Genomic DNA, 18624 nt, shown 5'->3' with positions numbered 1-18624 from the left:
AAAGCATATAGCGGAGCTTTCCAGAAGCCACACGATGTGAATATTGCAACAGACTCGATATAGAAGCAGGTACGGGAAAGCAACTTTCTTGTTCAGACAGACACTAAAGAGGCTTTCACGTGTGCAACAATGACACTCTTCTCACTAAATCTGTGTTCTTGGGAGAAGGCAGTTTCTTTTTCACGCAAAAAAGTTAACACGTAATGGATTCATCACTGTTTTGTTAGTGAACTCCTAAATATTTATTTCAGGTTCCCCAGTGTTGCTGTCTAGTGTGGCAAACATCTGTGCGTGTAGCACACATAAACAAGAGCTCCCTGGAGTCCTGCATGCGCTCGAAGAGCGTAAAGGGGCTGTGAGCCCAAAATGTTGCGAGCCGCTGGGATGGACCATGTCCCTGCTCCGCTACGAGTCCTGCAGACACTGCGTGACGTCAGAGGCAAGCCGGGCGCTCACAGTGGCCTCTACGGCCCTACGTGGCACTGTCCCCTGCAGCTCTCGAACCCCCGTGCCCACCCCACGGAAAGAGAAGTCCTCACAACCTCCCACAATCCCCTGCCCAAGACCAACGGTGGTACCAGCGTCAGGTGCGTGTCCTCTGGGCTCAGGCTGCTGGCTGTCCGCTCCGCCACCCTCCCTTCCTACGACCGCGACATCTCCAGCTGGCACGTGGCTGCATTACGGCCACATTTAGGTGAAGAAAATCTCAGATGAATGAAGAATGAAGACCTCATTTCCCAACTCCCACTGCAATTGGAAAGCTAATGCACGGCCATGGGACCAACCTCTGGCAAGCGATTAGAAGCCAGAGCGATACATGCAACTTCCAGAAGTGTCGTTGAAGGACTCGGGCATCGCTTTCCCCTCCTCTTTCTTTCCTTCCAACGGGCTGGGCTGCGCACGTGATGGCCTGAGCAGGAGCAGCCGTCTTGACCACTGGGGGAATGAACAGGAGACAAGTGGAGAGAATGGAAGGAACCGGGGTCGCTGGCATTGGCCGTGTGACCACGTGGGCCCCGGATGGTCAGAGAAATGACCTTCCGCCTATATAAGCTGCTGTTCCTTGGGGGTTTCTGTCTCTCACAGAAAAATGATACATTTTCTACCCTGGCTCACACACAATTTTTCCTTAGGGGGTGGGTATGGGAAACAAACAAACCTTCTTGTTTTATAACACGCCCTTCCCACTTGAACAATATGCTGCTACTGTGCTTCTAGGTCATCGATATAGTCCACACCATGGCTTTGACAGGGTCCAGAACTCTACTCGAGGGTTTCAGCATACTTTATGGGACAAGTCCTTGACTGATGGACGCTGAGGTTATCTCCAGCTTTGTACCATTATAAGCAAGGCTTTGACAAACATCTTGGGTATCTCAACTCTCCCTACGTGTCCTTAACATTTTCCCTAAAATAAATTCTCCCAAAGGAATTATTATCATTATTAAATCATAATTGTGAAACTAATCAAACCATTCTATCATAACGGTGATTTTCTTTTCTTTCCTTTCCTTCCCCGCCCCCCCCCATTTCTACCTGAGTATCAACAAGTGAATTGCAATGTAGACTTTAGTTATGGTTCTTAACAAAGAAACAAAGGCCATCAAAGGCAACCTGAAAGCCAGTGACAGGCTTCATCAGGTCAAGAAGGGGAATTTCTCCTTCAAGGTTGTTCTTTTTTCTTTAATGTTTATTTTTATTTTTGAGAAAGAGAGAGAGAGCGAGAGCATGAGCAGGGGAGGGGCAGAGAGAGAGGGAAGCAGGCTCCAGGTTCCAAGCTGTCTGCAGAGCCCCACACACGGCTTGAAGTCGTGAACTGTGAGATCATGACCTGAGCCAAAGTTGGACTCTTGAACGACTGAGCTGCCCAGGAGCCTCCTGCAAGGTTACTCTTAAACTTCTTTATAATAAATGTTTTTTATTAGCATTTTATTGTCCTCCATATTCTCAAGTTTAATTCACCAAAAAATACAATTTTACTAGAGGAAAGATAAGATACAACGTCCAAAAGATTAACTAGAATACACGTACCAAAGAAGTTAATGAATGACTAGTACGTGATTTTGAAAAAGCTTTTAGTAAACGAACACATGTGAAAACCCACAAAAGCCTGTAAAGTTGTATACAAATATTACTAAATCCTAGAGCTTGGCAACACTCTGTTGAAAGCTTTTAGTTCATCACAATCCATATTAAGATTATCTTAATTATCTGATAAGCATTAAATTAAAAAGGTACAACTTTAGATCACTATGTGAAAAACATAACACTCCCGACTTGAAGCAAATTATTTTCCAAACCACCAATTTAATGATCTACATTAAAACAAGAATAAATAAGAATATTTTTATTTTTTTTTTAATTTAATTTTTTTTTTCAACATTTATTTTTGGGACAGAGAGAGACAGAGCATGAACGGGGGAGGGGCAGAGAGAGAGGGAGACACAGAATCGGAAACAGGCTCCAGGCTCCGAGCCATCAGCCCAGAGCCTGACGCGGGGCTCGAACTCACGGACTGCGAGATTGTGACCTGGCTGAAGTCGGACGCTTAACCGACTGTGCCACCCAGGCGCCGCAAGAATATTTTTATTATAACAGACATTAAGAATTTTAAAGTAAATTTCATTTTAAAAAAGGCCAGGATTATATGCAATCGTGATGATTTAAAGGTTTTGCAAATTTTGTAAGACTCAACTGAGACAGACAGATACGTGAAAGGGTTTCAATAGGTATTGCTATTACAAATAGCTCTTAATAAAACATCGTTTTCATCTGAGTAAGGGGGACGGTGTGTGTGCTCCAAATGAAAGATTATCAACCAGCTCAGTGTACAAGTTTGGACTTCTCTGGAAAAACAAACAAATAAAATCTACCAAAAATTACACCTGAGACTTGCAGTTAACAGAAAATCTCTCCACACCAAGTGACCACAAGTGGTGCACAATTTCTCTAAGAGTGCCCCGCCCTCCATATCTCGGATCTGTGAGCACCCTCTAGGATTACCTGTGGGGTAAGGACTGCTGGGATTCCCCCAGGCTTCTCTCATGGCCTCGGTCATGACCTGGATAACCTCTGGCTCCAGCGGGGTGGTTGCGTTATAGTCCATGTAAACTTTCCTGCCGGAAAGAGAACAAAGATGTGTCTGTTAAGGAAAAGGAGACGGAACCCGGAGCACGGCTGCCCTGTGTCCGTCGCCTCCGCAGGAGCAAACAGCAAGGGCAGGGAGCTTCTCTGCATGACCACCACACCAGCTGCACTTGGCAATCCCCCCATCTTCATGAATTACGGAGAAGGTATGCCCGGTTTTCCAACAATCTAGTATTTGCTAGCGTCCTCTACAATCACTAGGAGAGCATCCATTTAGATCTGCAAAACCTCTTTCCAGCCCCTGGTAGGAGCATCAAGGGTCCTGGTTACAAGGACAGATCTGTCTCCCGCCCTCCACACAGAAGGAGGGGAACTAGTAGCCACACATTCCAGAGGGCTTTCTAACTTCACCAGAAGTTTTTCTTTTTTCTCTGTAATTTCTGGTTTGGCCAGAGGCTCGGGTGATCTGGGTGCCCACTCCTCCCCACACCCTCCCCTTTGCTCCCTGACAGGAGCGGACCTGCTTCTCCTCCCTCCCCCCTTCACTTTCCTGTGCCTCCAGTGACCACACCCCCGCCACCCCACTTTCCTTTTTGGGTCTTTGCTCCATCTTGACCTTCTCGTGAAGCCCCCTACAGCGGCCAGTCCCCTTCCTCCCAGCACCCGGAGACTCCCCCCCCCCCCCCCCGCTCCTTCCTCTGTCCCCATGGCACTCGGCAGCCTCTGACACACTGCACTGGTTCCTTGTCGACTGTCTGCCTTGAGAGGCAGTAATAGAAGGTCAGGTGCAGAGGCCCATGGGCTTTGCCAGTTCTCCTCACTGCTCTGTCACCAACACTGAGAACAATGGCCAGCACACAGCAGGGGCCGGACTTGCAACAAAGTGTCACAGAAAAGCACATCCCCTGAAAGATGCCTCCTAAATAAAATTTATCTGTATTTGTTTTTACCAGTATCAAAACCCTTCAGATACTTTCTTAATAGATACAATAGGTAATCCTGCCTAATACTATTATTTTACCTGATTTTAAAATCAGTAACAGTTTTTTAAATGTTTTATTCATTTTAAAGAGAGCGCACGCACTAATGGAGGAAGGGCAGAGAGAGGGGGGGACAGAGGATCCCAAGTGGGCTCTGTGCTGTCAGCAGTGAGCCCAATGTGGGGCTCCAACTCGGGAACCAAGACATCATGACCCGAGCCAAAGTGGGCCGACTGACTGAGCTACCCAGGTGCCCCTAAAATCAATAACAATGTTTAATTAAACCAACCCACATGAAAATTCGAATACAATTACCAACTGTGGCTGTTAAAAGTTTGTTGTTGTTTTTTTAACCACAGTGTTTTAATGCAACATCTTGCTGTCCAAAGTCACCTGACTAGTCTGAGGCTTTGGCAAGTTTGACCCTTGGCCACTCCCATTTGGCAATGTGCTGATTCTGCTGTGACTGAAATCTGCAAGGGCCCCTAATTTTGCTGACACTTCCTACTAAGTATCCTAAGTTTCCTCAAGCTACTAGTGTCTGCTCAGCGACTGCAGCTTTTCAGTCTGCCGCTTGGGGGAGCTAATCCATGGCCTGAGTTTCAGATGAACATTTTATAGATAACTCTGCTCTATTATTGTCTTCTTCCTTAAGATGCTATCGTTATCGGATGCGAAAGCGAAACTCTGTTATGTCCATAACCAAAATGTAATAAAAAGGTATTGCGAGCCTCCTCTCCACTCGAGTCTCCCTGCAGGACTTTCCCCTAGCCCCTTTGCTCAGTCTCCACCAAAGTAGCCTGCCTAATGAAAAAGATGGTCAGATTTCAGCCTGGACCGGAATTTTAAAGACACAAACACTCCTCATATTCGGGTGCAGGGGCACAGTGGACCGGAAGGCCAACTGCTCAGGCCAGGGGCCCGGGAGGCACGCTCCGCAGACCCTCCTTCCTCTGCGCGGGTGCAGCAGCCAGTCCTGCGGCTCCGTCTCAGAAGCCCCCCTTCGCCACCACTGCCACCACTCCGGCCCACACCACCTCCCTCTCCCAGATTTTTACAAGACTCCCAACGTTGCCCTGCTTCCTCCCCTGTCCCGCCACCCCCTCCCCCCGCGCCTGGAATACACGTCCCGAAGTCCTTCCTGAGCTCCGGGGCTCCGCTCGCTGACCGTCGCCCTGCCAAGCCCTCCGCTCCAGCCGCGCGCTCGGCTCAGCCCCGGGGCCGGTGCAGCGGATGCTCCCCCGTCCCGCGCGCTCTCCCCGGACTCGGGCGCTGACTCCCGGACGTCACTTGGCGCGGGAGCCCCGGCGCGGCGGTGCTTCCCACCTCGCACCCTGCGACGCGAGCCGCCCCGCCGACAGCGCGCCCGGCCGCAGGCCCGCGGGGACCGCCAGCTGGCGCCCCCCTCCGGGCGGGTCCCTCCCCCGGAGAGACCAGTGCCCGCCTCCGACCTCCCCGGGGTGGGGGGGGACCCCTCGCTGGAGAGACCCCTGCCCACCGCTCCCCACGGCCCACCTCCAGCCTCCCCGGGCGGGACCTCCCAACCCCGAGGGCTTCCCGGAGGAGGGCGCCAGCCGCTTCCCCCTCACGGCGCGCACCTCTCCGGTGGGGTATTCTCTCCACCGTCGCCGGGCTGACTCGCCGCGCGCCCGCGCGCATCCCCGGTGAGCGCTACTGCCGCCTCCATCGGGCCCCAGCACTACCCTAAACGGCCGACCGCGCGGGTCGCGCCCGGGAGCGTCTCCTGGAGGCCCGGCGGAGGGGGCGGGGCCGCGAGGCCCGGGCGGCGTCCGGATTGGCTGAGCTTTGCACTCCGGCCAATGTCTGGGGCCAGCACAGGTGAGATGCCGATTGGCTGAGGGAGGTCAGGTGACGGGTGTGCGTCACAGGGGGCGTGGTCACGGAGGCTAGGAGGAGGGAGTGAGCGCCTCTCTGGAGTCTGCGCTGGTCCATACCCGGTCCATACCCGCGGCAGCCGGGCCGGGGCCCGGGCCGGGGCCGGCCTGTTAAGGGGGCACTGTTGTCCCCATTTTGTATATGGGGAAATTGAGGTACGGTATGGAAAAGCTCAGCACCTTGCCCAAGTTCACACGGGCAGTGAAGGACCCAGAATTTGAATTCGGGAATGCTTTACCAAGAAGGTGAATTCTAACTGGCTTTTCGTAGACTTTCTCGGTTTGACCTCCTGTTGGGGTCCAGGCGTTGTCTCTTCCAACTCTGCAAGCCTCTATATTTCTGGGTTCCTTATTTCCTTTCATTCTTGCTGGCAAAGTGAGCTCATTTCTTGCAACGTGCAGCCATAGCAAAGGACACAGCAAAAGTTAAGAAGCAAGGAGACACCCAGGAGTTCAAGAACTATCAGCAGAGGGGGAAAAGAAAGGGAATTGGGAGAGCATGGCCAAGAGCAGATGAGACTGTAGAGTGCAGCGGAGAGGCGTCCGCAAAGTGTCTACTGTATACAGTTAGGAGCACTGATGCATTTACTAAGGGAAATTTGAGTACAGCAGTGCGGAGAGGGCAGAAAAGTGCGCAGTGAGTTGACGGATGAATGGGACATGAAAGAACTGAGAACGTGGCCAACAGTTTCCTGAAGTTTGAAAGGAGAAGGAGCCACAAAAAGGGGTTACAAGATTAAGGGAAATATTTTAGAGACTGAACATGTTTATAAACTGCAGGGAGGTAGCTAACAAGAAAACTGAAGATGAGAGACAAGAGGCAGAGGCCTGGAGGAGATGGGAGGGCATGGGCTTAAGAGAGAGCAAGGGTGGGGCACCTGGGTGGCTCAGTCGGTTGAGCTCAGGTCATGATCTCACGGTCTGGTCCGTGAGTTCGAGCCCCGCTTGGGCTCTGTGCTGACAGCTGGGAGCCTGGAGCCTGCTTCGGACTCTGTCTCTGCCTTTCTTTGCCCCTCCCCCCACTCGTGCTCTGTCTCTCTCTCTCTCTCTCTCTCTCTCTCTCAAAAATAAACATTAAAAAAAATTAAAAACACAAGAGATGAGCTGAATAGAATAGACACAATCAGCAAATTAGTAAGCTGAATGCCTGAGCATAGGAATTCTCTGATTATTGCCTAGAAGCATAAAGGGTTAAAAATTTTGAAACAAAAGAAAAAATCCATCCAATACGGTGATTTTCAACTGGGAGTGACTCTTCTCTCCAAGGGGCGTTTGACAATGCCCGGAGATAATTTTGGTTGTCATAATTGGGGGTAGGTCCTTCTGGGACCTAGTGAGCAGAAGCCTCTAATTTCCTACAACACGCAGGACCGCCCCCCCAGCAACAAATAATCCGTCCCGAAATGGCAACAGTGCCGAGGCTGAGAAACCCCGGTGTGGTTCCTCATTTCCATTTCGTACCATATTCCTTCTGTCTGAGGCCTTTGTTCAAAATTTTTTCTAGGGCTAGTCTGCTGATAGGACTTCGGTTTTTACATGCATGAGAAAAGTCCTTTTTTAAAGTTATTATTTATTTATTTTGGGAGAGAGAGAGAGGGAGTGAGAGAGGATCCCAAGCAGGCTCGGTGCTCAGTGCAGAGCCTGACATGGGGCTCGATCCCAAGAACCAAGAGATCAGGACGTGTGCTGAAATCAGGAGTCAGACGCTTACGCCACTGAGCCACCCGGGTGCCCCTGAGAAAAGTCTTTCTTTTGCCTCCATCTTTGATATTTTCTCTAGGTAAAGAATTTTAGCTTGGATTTTTTTCTTTTAGTACAGATGTTTCTCCACTGTTTTCTCACTTGCATTGTTTCCAATGAGAAATCTGCCGTCACTTTGTTCCTCTACATACTATGTGTCTTTATTTCTTGCCTGCTTTTAATATTTTTGCTCTATTATTGACTTTTAAACATTTTTAAGGCTGATTTGTTTTGAGAGAGAGAGTGGAGGAGGGGCAGAGAGAGAGGAGAGAGAGAAGCCCAGGAAGGCTCCGTGCCATCAGCATGGAAGGGCTGGAACTCACAAACCGTGAGATCATGACCTGAGCCAAAATGAAGACTCGGATGTTTAACCGACCGAGCCACCCAGTGGCTCTTATTTCTTCAAATAAGTTTCTCCTCCCTACTCTTCTGAAGACCCCCCGTTACAAGTATATTGGGTGTGTGGAGTTGTCCCACAGCTCAGTGAAGTTCTGTTGTTTTTTGCCCTCGTTCTTGTCCCCCCCCTTTGTTTCATTCCGTATTGTTTTTACTGTCGTATCTTCTTCAAGTTCATGAACATTTTCTTCTGCAGTACATCACCTGTTGTTAAGCCCATCTAGTATATTTTCTTCATCACAGGTATGTATTTTTCTTCTGGAAGTTGAATTTGTGTCTTTTGTATATTTTCCACGTCTCGACATGAACAGTCTTCCCTCTACCTTCTTGAACTGTTTTAATTCTCTAGTCTCCTTTTGACTGATTTTCCCCCTTGCCATGCGTCTTATTTTCTTCCTTGCATACCTGTGATTTTGTATGGGGTTGTAATTTTGTATTACAGTGGTAGGCACTGTAAATTTTACGTTGTTGGGTCCTGGAAATACAGTTTTTTCTGACAATGTTGAGATCGTTGTGGATCTACATGCAGTTGTAATAAATGATAGGAGGTGCTTTTTCCAGTTTTTCACAAGTTGGTACATCTTCCAAAACTATAGTAGTCCATTCTGCCAGCCTTTGCCTTCCAGTGGATTAGCTCATTTACATATATTTAATGTTGACTCTTAAAGGTACCATCTTACTGTTTTCTGTTTGCTTCATCTGGTTTTCAACACCGTTTCTCTTTACTTGCCTTCCTGTGGGTTATTCAGACATTTTTTTTAGTGTTCCTTCTTGATTTGTCAATAGCGTTTTAAAATAGTTTTAATTCACATACATTAAATTCACCCCTTTAAAGTGTACAATTTGGGGCACCTGGGTGGCCCAGTCAGTTAAGCGTCCGACTTTGGCTCAGGTCATGATCTCACGGTCTGTGAGTTCGAGCCCCATGTCGGGCTCTGTGCTGACAGTTCAGAGCCTGGAGCCTGCTTCGGGTTCCGTGTCTCCCTCTCTCTCTCTGCCTCTCCCCCACTAGCACTCTGTCTCTGTCTCTCCCGAAAATAAACACTAAAGAACATTTTAAGTGTACAATTTAGTATATTTACAAGGTTGTGCAGCCATCATCACTAATTCCAGAGCATTTTCGTCACCCCCCAAAAGGAACACTATACTCATTTAGCATTCAGTCTCCATTCCTTCCTCCCCACAGCCCCTAGCAACAACAATGCTATTTTCTGTATCTATAGATTTGCCTTTTCTGGACGTTTCATTTATGTGGAACCATAGCTTCTTTCAGATGTGTTCATGTCTTTGAGGTCCATCCAGGTTGTAGCACGTTTCCATAATTCCTTTCTATTGATGATTACTATTCCTTTGCCTGGCTATACCACATCCTGTTTTCCAATTCATCGGTTGACAGACATTTGGGTTTCCAGTTTTAAACTATTAAGAATAATGCTTCTCTGAACATTTATGTACACATTTTTACATGGAGATATATTTTCAGGTCTCTGGGTTATATACCTAGGAGTGGAATTGCTGGGTAATATGGTAGCTTCATGTTAACTTGTTATGTTCACTTTGTATTAACTTTTGATGAAATGTTCCGATAGGTGTTCAAAACTGGCTGCACGGGCATTGCACCAGCAATGTAGAGCAATGCTCCAATTTCCCAGCATCCCTAGCAACCCTTGTCACTGTCTTTTATTTTAGCCATCCTAGTGGGTGTGAAGTGGTCTTGATTTGCATTTCCCTAATGACTAATTGTGATATTGCGGAATATAATAAGAAATGTATGTCTGGTCTTTGTCCCTGTTTCCTGGCACAGAGCTCGTAAAACCCTTGGAATTTCCCGGTGAGACAGAAATACAGGTGAAAGGAACATCTTTTGTTCTTTGTAGCAAGCCCTTTTCTGCCACACTCAAGCTTGGTGTCGGGGTGGGGGGGAACCAATCACTTGATTAGATAGAGGGTTGGAACTTTGAGCCCCCCTCCCACCCCCAGTCTCTGAGGAGGAGACGGGCGCTGGAGACCTAAGCATTAACGGTCAGTGATTTAATCAATCATCTCTGCATAATGAAGCCACTGTAAAAACCCTGGCTGGAGGAGCTTAGAGAGCGTCCTGGCGGGTGGACACGTGGGGTGCTGGGAGAGTGCACACCTGGAGAGGACACTCCTGGATCTGTGCGCACACAGATCTTCCATGCCCTTCCCCCTGACCTTGACTTAGGCAGCTCTTCTGTGTGACACTCTGAGTCGTCTCATTTTATAATGAGCCTGTAATCTAGTAAAGTTGTTGTCCTGAGGTCTGTGACGTGTTCTAGCAAATTACTGAACCCATAGAGGGGGTCACCGGAAGCCTTGGTATGCAGCCAGTCAGACGTGCCAGAGGCCAGGACTTGGGACTGGCATCTGAAGGGTGGGGGGCAGTCTTGTAGGACGGGGAGCTCTTAACCTGTGGGATCTGATGCTCCCGGCAGGTACAGGTGTCGGACCTAAACTGAATTGTAAGATACCCAGCTGGTGTCAGAGAACTGGTCTGTGCGGGGGGAAAAATCCCACATGTCTGGTGTCACAAGTGAGTAGTGAAGGGGCACCTGGGTGGCTCGGTCCATTAAACACCCGACCCTTGATTTTGGCTCAGGTCTTGATCTCACAGTTCATGGGACTGAGCCCCATGTCAGGCTCTGCACTGAGGGCACAGAGCCTGCTTGGGATTCTCTCTCTCCTCCTCTCTCTCTGCCCCTCCCCCCCCCAACACACTCTTTCTCAAAATAAATCAACTTAAAAGAAAGAATTGGGGAGTGAACGGGAAGTTTTCCTGTCACTAGTGACTTTGAACATCTTTTCATGTGCCTGTTGGCCACCTGTATATCCTCCTTGGAGAAACATCTATCCAGATCCTCCGTCCATTTTCATTCAAGTAGGCTCCACACCCCGCACTGAGCCCAATGTGGGGCTTGAACTCCTAACCCTGAGATCAAGGTCTGAGCTGAGACGAAGAGTCGGATGCTTAACTGACTGAGCCGCCCAGGCGGCCCTCCTCTGTTTTTAAGTTCGTCATCCTGTACTTGCTCAGTTGTAAGAATTCTTTTTTTTTTTTTTTTCTGGATACCTTTATCAGATGTGATTAGCAAATCTTTCTTCCCATTCTGTGGGCTGTCCTTTTACTGTTTTGGTGATTTCCTTTGAGGCATAAAGTTTCAGATTCTGACCAAATACAGATAGCATTTCAACGCTATCAGATTTGTTAAATAACGACAGACTCCGGGAAGGAGGCTTTGAAGGAGTTCCAGCCGTGCTCTGCTCCGTCTGCAGTTACCAAATTACTGGTGTTCCTGGTTTTCACTGCAAACGTGGGCTGTTAGTTTTTAAGGCTACTGTGGACTTAGAGTGGGAATTGGGGCCAGTGTAAGTTAACGTGGCACAAATCTGCTGTGCTTACGGAGATTTCTCCTTAAGATCACTGAAGTAAATTCTACTTACGATTACTGCCTTTGGTTATTAATTTCCAGAGTTCTGGAAAAGCTGGCTCTGAGAATTGTTGCCAATTTTCTTGTTGCTTTTATGGGGGAGAAAGTTTTCAGAAATTCTTTGTCAATTTTGCTGGTATCACTGCACTTCACACTGGTTTTTTTTTTTTGTTTGTTTTTAGCGTATTTTTCTTAGTGGCTGCTTTTTTAGTATATCCTACACGTGGGATCTATAAAGTCTACTGGCGTCAACATTTTACCATAGAGTAAGTGAGGAAACCCACCTGCATTTTGTTCCCTCGACCTTCTCTACCTTCAGATGTCATTGTCATGTATCAAACGGCATATTTTTAATGTAATCATCATATATGATTTATAAATATTCCCTTTCATCATTTCCATTTTGTTTGTAGAACTCCCCTTAGCTAACCTTCTTAAAAATCTTGTTTATTTTTGAGAGAGAGAGAGACACGCGGAGCATGGGCAGGGGAGGGGCAGAAAAGGAGGGAGACCCAGCATCTGAAGCGGGTAGAGGAGCACCCGGGAGCAGGAGAGCCCGTGCGGTTATGGGGTGGGCTTGGTGCTGCCGGGGCTCCCGCTGGTGCCATCTGCGGAGAGGGCACTTGCCCAGGCTGGGCAGACCGCGCTCTCTCACGGGGGAAAGGGGAGCTCGGGTCTGCGGGGGTGGCTGGGCCGTCGTGGTGGAGGGCCCCCAGTGGGCTCTGGACAGCCCCGGGGGCTGGGGGCTTCTGGGGCCGGGTGCGCGTCGCGGGATTCCTTTTAAAAGCAGGTACCGCCTGGCCTCCCTGGTGCCTCTGGACGGGGGCCGGTAGTCTCGGGCTTACTGAGACAGAGGCTTCTGGGCCGGGCTGCTGGTGGCAGACTCTGGATTTAAAAATTCCTATTTGTCTTTGTTCTGGGACACGGTTCCTTTGAAATGACTCGATCCCTTTAAGGCTTGCTCTGAAGATATCTGGCCGGGACCACGTGCAGCCTTCAGTGTCGGTTTTCCTGTCACGGAGCTGGTGCCCTCCGCAGTGCACTGTGATCACAGGTGATCACACATCCAGTCTGGCTCGTGGGAACGTGCACTATTCTTGTCTGAGCTCCCGGGGTCATTCTCTCTTCTCCTTTCGGGTGGTGCTCCTCCCCACTCTCGGGTAGTGTGCTAGTCTGAGGGCCTGGCTGCAGGTCTCCAGAGCTCGCTCTGTGCTGCCCTGTCCCCTGGGAACTCTAGCTCCGGTGGCCTCCCCACATCCTTAGTCCCGTCTCAAGGTCAGTGCCTGCTGGATTCCACCTGCGTCTCCCCTTGCCTGGGCTGAGGCCGGGCAGGTCTCACTCAGGGAGCACCGCCCTGCTCCGCCTGCTGGCCGAGGGCTGAAAACTGTAATCCTGTCTACACTGTCAGGATTTTGCTTGTTCAGATAAGACGGTTACCCCATCTTGGACCAGTGCAAGTGCCCTCTGTCCTTTCCGTTATCTTCCCATAATGGTTGTTCCCTTCTGCACTCTAGAACTGACCAAATTTGTCTCCAGGTGATTGATCTGTTTTCCCAGCATCGACCCTGCCCTGAGGTCTTACCAGTTATGGCTCCATCCTGTTGCCTTTTCATTTCAGCCTGGTGTCCCCTTGGGACTTTGATTCCGAGTCAAAAGTGCAATTCACTGCATTTCCCTAAACATGTGGTTTTCTCCCCTGAAAAAGTTCCTTTTAATGCTACACTCAAAGTGTCCCGTTCAGCCCGAATCTGCTCGGTATTATTTCTACTCTGCGGTATTTTCTCCAGTCCTACCTGCTCCAGCAAAGCAGACTGTTCAGACTCGGCACCGGCCAGCTCTCAGAGAAGGGTGGGTCGCTCACCTGTGAGGCATCAGCCACTGCCTCCAGGCAGCACACCGGGCTCGCAGTGAGGGGGCTGTCTTGAGCAGGCATTATGCATCTGCTGTGCTTGGACTCTGAAGGTCCTGCTAGATTTACTCAGCACCTAGTAACCCTATTGTAACAAGCGATTCCGTTTTCATGGGATGGCCAAGCCAAGGCCCCGTGCTCCACATGCTGCCTGACTCCGGACGGGCAGGAATACAAATGGAACCAGTTGTAGACCACACCCCCTGTGCTCCTGGAAGCCTGGGCAAGGTGAGGCTATCCCAGGAGCTGTCCACCTGCCTGTCAGGTAGGCCTCACAGCAGTGGCACCATGTGAACTCAATCGAGGAAGGAGCCCCAAGAGGGAGGTGGACCTTGTCACAAGGCCTGAAGGTCATGACCCACTTTGAGGTCAGGCAGGGTCTTCAGGGCAGTGGCTGGCACAGTGGACAGGGGGCCAGTCACAATGGGCTCATATGCTAGGTGCAGGGGGGCTTCTTCTGGAGGGGATGGGAAGATTAGAGGTGCCCCCCGCCCCCCGGCAGCAAGCTGGGGGGAATGTGGACAGGTCGTCCCACCGGTTTGTCCTGGTCTCACCGGGCTGTCAGCCAGGTCTTCCTGCATCAACTGTGGCCCTTGTCACACACCACGGGCTGGTCTGGTGAGGTGCACAGCAACCACAGTGGGATCCGTGCCCACTGGACTCCCCCCTTCCCCCGCTCCCATCGAGAACCACCCCAGGGAGTCAGGTCCTCTCAGACTCATTTGAGGCTGAACAGACAACACGGCTCTCTATGCCCGGTGCTGCACCCACCTCAGGGCCCCTCGGCCTCACCCTGGTTGGGAGTGGGGGTGGGAGGGCAGGACACAGGTGAACAGGGCCGTTGAGGCCGGAATGCATTTTTAAAGAGACATCTGATAAGATCCACGGCTGGCGAGCACCAGGTGGGTCAATGAGGTCTGACACCAAGGTGATAAAAACCCAACAGGAAAAACTGCAACACAGAGGAGTCAGTTGTACGAGGCCAGAGACGGAGCAGGCTGCACACGGGCATCAGAGCAGGGAGAGCGCCGCTGGGTGGGAAGGCTCACCAGGGAGACTGCACGAGGTGCCACACCGCCCACGGCTGGTCCTTCCTGGCGCCTGGCCCCTGACAAGTATTTACCCCATTCTGCGGAGCTGGGGCGCTGTCCCGTCTCTCCTCCAGCACCAGGAACTCTTGGGCAAGCATGGTTTCTTCCGGCTGGCCCTGACATGAACTGAAAAGTGAATTTATCAAAGAACTCTGGCTCAGCGAACTGGGCAATGGAAATGAATGAGCCCTAAGATGATTTTTTTTTTTTAAAGAGTATAATTCAGTTCTTTATACAGCTTAACATGAATAGACATTCTTGACAAGGCCAGGTCCCCAAATGCCTTCATCACTGGGCTTTTTGAAGAACTTTTTTCAAACCACAGTTCTTTCACTCCATCAATTCTGGTAACCCACGGAGACCCAGGCCATGAGCGGGGACTTCAGTGGGCAACACGGACCCTTCCGAATTAACCCCTCCAAGCTGTTGACTTGTTTGAGGCAGGACTTCAGGAGGAAAGAGGGGAGTGACAAGCACTCTCATTTCCCAAGTTCTTTGGCAAAGTGAAAACACGTTATTTTGCTAAGACTATCTAGACAGTAGCATTTTATTAGACACTTTGATGAGTAACAGACTTTGATGAGTAGCAAACCTGACTTTCCAAGGTAGGACATATTTTTAAGTGAACGAAAGTGCAAACGATCCCAGGATAGCCTGCACGGGCTGAGAAGAGCCTCGTTAAAGACTGCGATTGGTGGCTCACTGTGACGTCTGGTTGGAATTTTACATGAATAACTATTCCGGCTGATTTCGATCGTCCCGTCGGGAAGAAGTCTGACATAATAGGAATTTGTGATTGTCTTCACAGCAGTGGTGGGGGGGGGGGGCGGTTACAGCAATCCCAGGAGACAGCGGGGCACATCCTCTGGGAGCACCACCACCTGGGAGTTGGAGTTTGCGCTCTGGGATTTTTGTGCGGCGCTCCAGAGCCCGGCCCAATCTCTGCTCCTGCTACCGTAAGAGGATTGCACGCCGGCTCAGCCACCAGGTGGCCTGAGACTCTGCTGGGACTGGTCCGGCTCTGGCCAAATCACGGGGACAGCGGCTGTTGCCTTCTGCACCCATGGGGGCGTTTCACAGAAGTGTGGGGGCCGGGGGACTGAGGGCAGAGGAAGATCTGCCTGGACATTTTGAAACACTTAAACTAGCAAACACTAAGGTGCATGTTCCTTTTAAAGACTACACATTCAGACTATTTTAGCTGCTGCAAATAGTCCGAACCAGCCCTTACAAAGCTTTCACCTGTATTTCTGTACCGCAGACTTCTCTAGCAGGTGCACAACCTGGCTTAATCTGTAGTTGGTAGAAACCATAAACAGCCCTGTAAGGCTTTTGGTGCTTATGGAGGACAGTAGATAAAGCAGGGTGTCTTGTTAACCATAACCCAAGACGCTGCTCCCTGGGCCAGCACTCTACAACAAGCCAAATACAGAGGGCGGAAGTAACACAGCAAAGGATCAGTGCGTAACACCAGACTAACGCACTCGCCCTGGCTCCTGACAGAGACTTCAGAGGGAGTCTGTGTTTGAGAGGTGAGACACGTGAGCTTGGCCTTCCGACAGGTCTACCCTGGAACTGTTTCCTGCTGGCTGTGCTTGGGAAACGTGTTGCTGACATCCAAACGCTACGCCTCGGAGTCAGGGGGACCCCAGTGGACATGAGAGAAGCCCGGAGCTTCCTGTTCCCAGGGCCTGCTCCATGCCATCTGGCTCCAGGACTGGAAACCCTCCCCTGGCAGATCGGAAACCACCAATTATCATCCGCCTGGTGGAGCCCGTGGACTAGAGTCAGAAATGTTACTTTGGCCCGAGGGGGAGGAGACTCCCAAGAAACCAAAAGGCCTGCAAGTCAGGGTGCTGCAGCCGCCCAAAGATGCCCCGGGCCCCCCTGGCCACGTGCCCAGCGCAGTACTGTTTCCCCACCACGATGGGCTGGGCCAGGCTGGCTGTGTTCCTTACCAAGATGGGGGAAGGCAAGGCCTCGGAGGGATTTGCACCGGACAGAAAAGGATGATCTTGTCACGGGGAAAGGTCATTTCTGAGGAATTAACTGATCTCTGATAAGCAAAGTATTTTTCTATTGCGCAAATATTTTGAGGTCAGAATTAGCAGCCGTACCTTCCAGTCTCGTCCAGAAGGTACTCTTTTACTACGACGTGCGGATTTCCATTCACCCATGGGCTCTGGAGTCATTTCTTCCACCTCCATCTGCACCACCAGCTGTGCAGCCTGGGAGCTGCTCGGACAGCCGTGAGATATGACGACTCAAGCCTGGGGTTGCCCAGGCACAGAACCGCGTGGCCTGGATCACAGGGGCAGAACTCAGGCCACAGTGTGGGCAGGCCAGCTGCTGATCTGCCCTGTGTCCTGCTCCAATTAGTGTGTAAGCTTCAGTGCCTCTTCCAGGCTCCAGGATGCAGGGTTACTGTTGTCCTCCTCACAGGCCCCAAGCCTCCCAGCTGCCACCATGCCCTCCATCCGGCCCCACTCTTCCTGCGCTGTGCACCCGAGGTGTGGCCGATCGGTCAGGGCCCCCTCAGTCTAACGGGCACAATTCCCGATTACAAATGGGAAGGAAGCATGGCCACATTCCCTCCTTGCCCATCTCTAGGACACACTGATCTCATAATCAGATAGTGCATTATAAACTAGGAAAAACACACCAGGCTGGGGAGACGGCAGAGAGGGGGGATCCAGAGGTCAGAGGAGGCTGTTAAACTTGACTATGCCAGGCAGGCAGCAGGTGAAAACCCTACAATTATTTATTTTGCATTTGATTTCACTGGGTCAGATATCTAACTGCTGGAGTAAATCCACCTGCCTCCTTAGTCTTCTTCCTCTGAAGTGCACTGGCCTGAGTCTGGCTGGATGCTGCTGCTGCCTCCCAGCCCCACAAGGCCCTAGGAGGCTCCCTGCAGGTGGCCCGGAAACACAGCAAGCTCAGAAGGCCACAGGCACGGTCTCAGGGGCAGGAGACGTGGGTGGCTGATTCCCTCAGGACCCCAGGCCCCCTGGCACTGCTTACTGGCTCGCAACCACAAGGCCACTGTGGAGACACCAAGCCCCTGCCTGACCTGGGCTCCGGCCGGTTTCCTCGGGGCAGCAGGTGGGAAAGGGCTCCCTGCCTTTTGTTTTAAACCACCCAGATCTAGCTTCAGAAGGTTCCAAAAACTTCCTCGCCCCAACTGGACCCCAAAGAGTTGATTTTTAGAAGCCAAATTCTTGTTTCATTTGGACAGAAGGAATAATGTGTCTTTCATATTTTCTTTGTATTTCTCCCCAGCATCTTCCTGTCTGCTCTATACAATGAAAATACAAACTAAATGAAGATAGAAAAAAATAATTAAAGCATTAAATTGTACAAATTACAAATCTGTTCCAAAATATACTTACATTAAATAAAATACGCATTTCAGTAAGAGATCTACAGTGAATGACTATGCATTCTGGGAAGCTTCATGACATGTAGGCAGGACCAACGTCGGCGGGAAGGAGCTGAGAGAATCTGCATCCAATCACAGTGTGTAGCGGGCTGCTTACCGCCCACCTGCGAGCTACACTGAGCACATCACCAGCATCACGTGTGCGGGGAAGGGCTTGGGGAAAGGGGGACAAAGCAAGCGCTAGCCTCAACTCTGAGTTCATGACAACTGCTCAGGAATCTCATCAACAGCCTATACAGTACAGTTTCCAAAAAGTAAACATGTTAAGGTAAGCAGACAACTCTTTAGGACCCCAGACACATGTTCCTGCTGTATTTATGTGGGACTCTCCATCTACAATGGGCGGTCGTGCAGAGGCTCTTCCTCGGGACAGCGTGGTCACGGGATGCGGACGACCCGGGGGTCTGAGGGAGCGCGAGGGCTGGGGAGGAGGCTCCCTTTTGGTTGCGGTTGGGGACAAGCCTACAACACACAGTCCACAGCCCCACCGTCTCCTCCTCCTATCATCTGGCATAACGCTTAATGTAATCTTCCACTTTATTCCGGAAGTCCTCCTGTGGAGCGAGAGGGATCGGGGGAGAAGGAACAAGAGGGAGCGAGTTAGCGAGGGAAGCACCACTTCCGGAACGCGTGGG

At 50.5% G+C, this 18624-nt stretch overlaps 2 protein-coding genes and 1 long non-coding RNA gene across 13 annotated transcripts in view; 1 reads left to right on the top strand and 2 right to left on the bottom strand.

Moving 5' to 3' along the window:
• Positions 1-5805, bottom strand: part of SCLY (selenocysteine lyase) — a 33115-nt gene extending 27310 nt beyond the window's left edge. For 2 of the 3 annotated variants that reach the window (XM_003991297.6, XM_006935738.5), the window contains exons 1-2: positions 5666-5805; positions 3004-3116 (exon numbers count right to left, since the gene is read on the bottom strand). In XM_003991297.6, coding sequence (XP_003991346.2) covers positions 3004-3116; positions 5666-5754 — 202 coding nt within the window. In that variant the 5' untranslated portion in view covers positions 5755-5805. The remainder of the gene's footprint in view (positions 1-3003; positions 3117-5665) is intronic. The other variant, XM_006935737.3, reaches the window with a different exon arrangement.
• On the top strand, positions 5771-17967 carry LOC123379323. Its single transcript, XR_006583671.1, has 2 exons — positions 5771-5906; positions 17830-17967. It is a non-coding gene; the product is annotated as an uncharacterized LOC123379323 (long non-coding RNA).
• The window catches only part of UBE2F (ubiquitin conjugating enzyme E2 F (putative)), a 52917-nt gene continuing 52163 nt past the window's right edge, over positions 17871-18624 (bottom strand). For all 9 annotated transcript variants that reach the window (XM_045034687.1, XM_023259916.2, XM_045034685.1 and 6 more), the window contains one exon: positions 17871-18543. In XM_045034687.1, the coding sequence (XP_044890622.1) occupies positions 18493-18543 (51 nt within the window). In that variant the 3' untranslated portion in view covers positions 17871-18492. The remainder of the gene's footprint in view (positions 18544-18624) is intronic.

The sequence above is a fragment of the Felis catus genome, chromosome C1, assembly GCF_018350175.1.
Source record: "Felis catus isolate Fca126 chromosome C1, F.catus_Fca126_mat1.0, whole genome shotgun sequence".
Lineage (NCBI taxonomy): Eukaryota > Metazoa > Chordata > Mammalia > Carnivora > Felidae > Felis > Felis catus.
The sequence above is the reverse complement of the archived record's forward strand: the minus strand, read 5'-3'. Positions and strand labels throughout refer to the sequence as shown.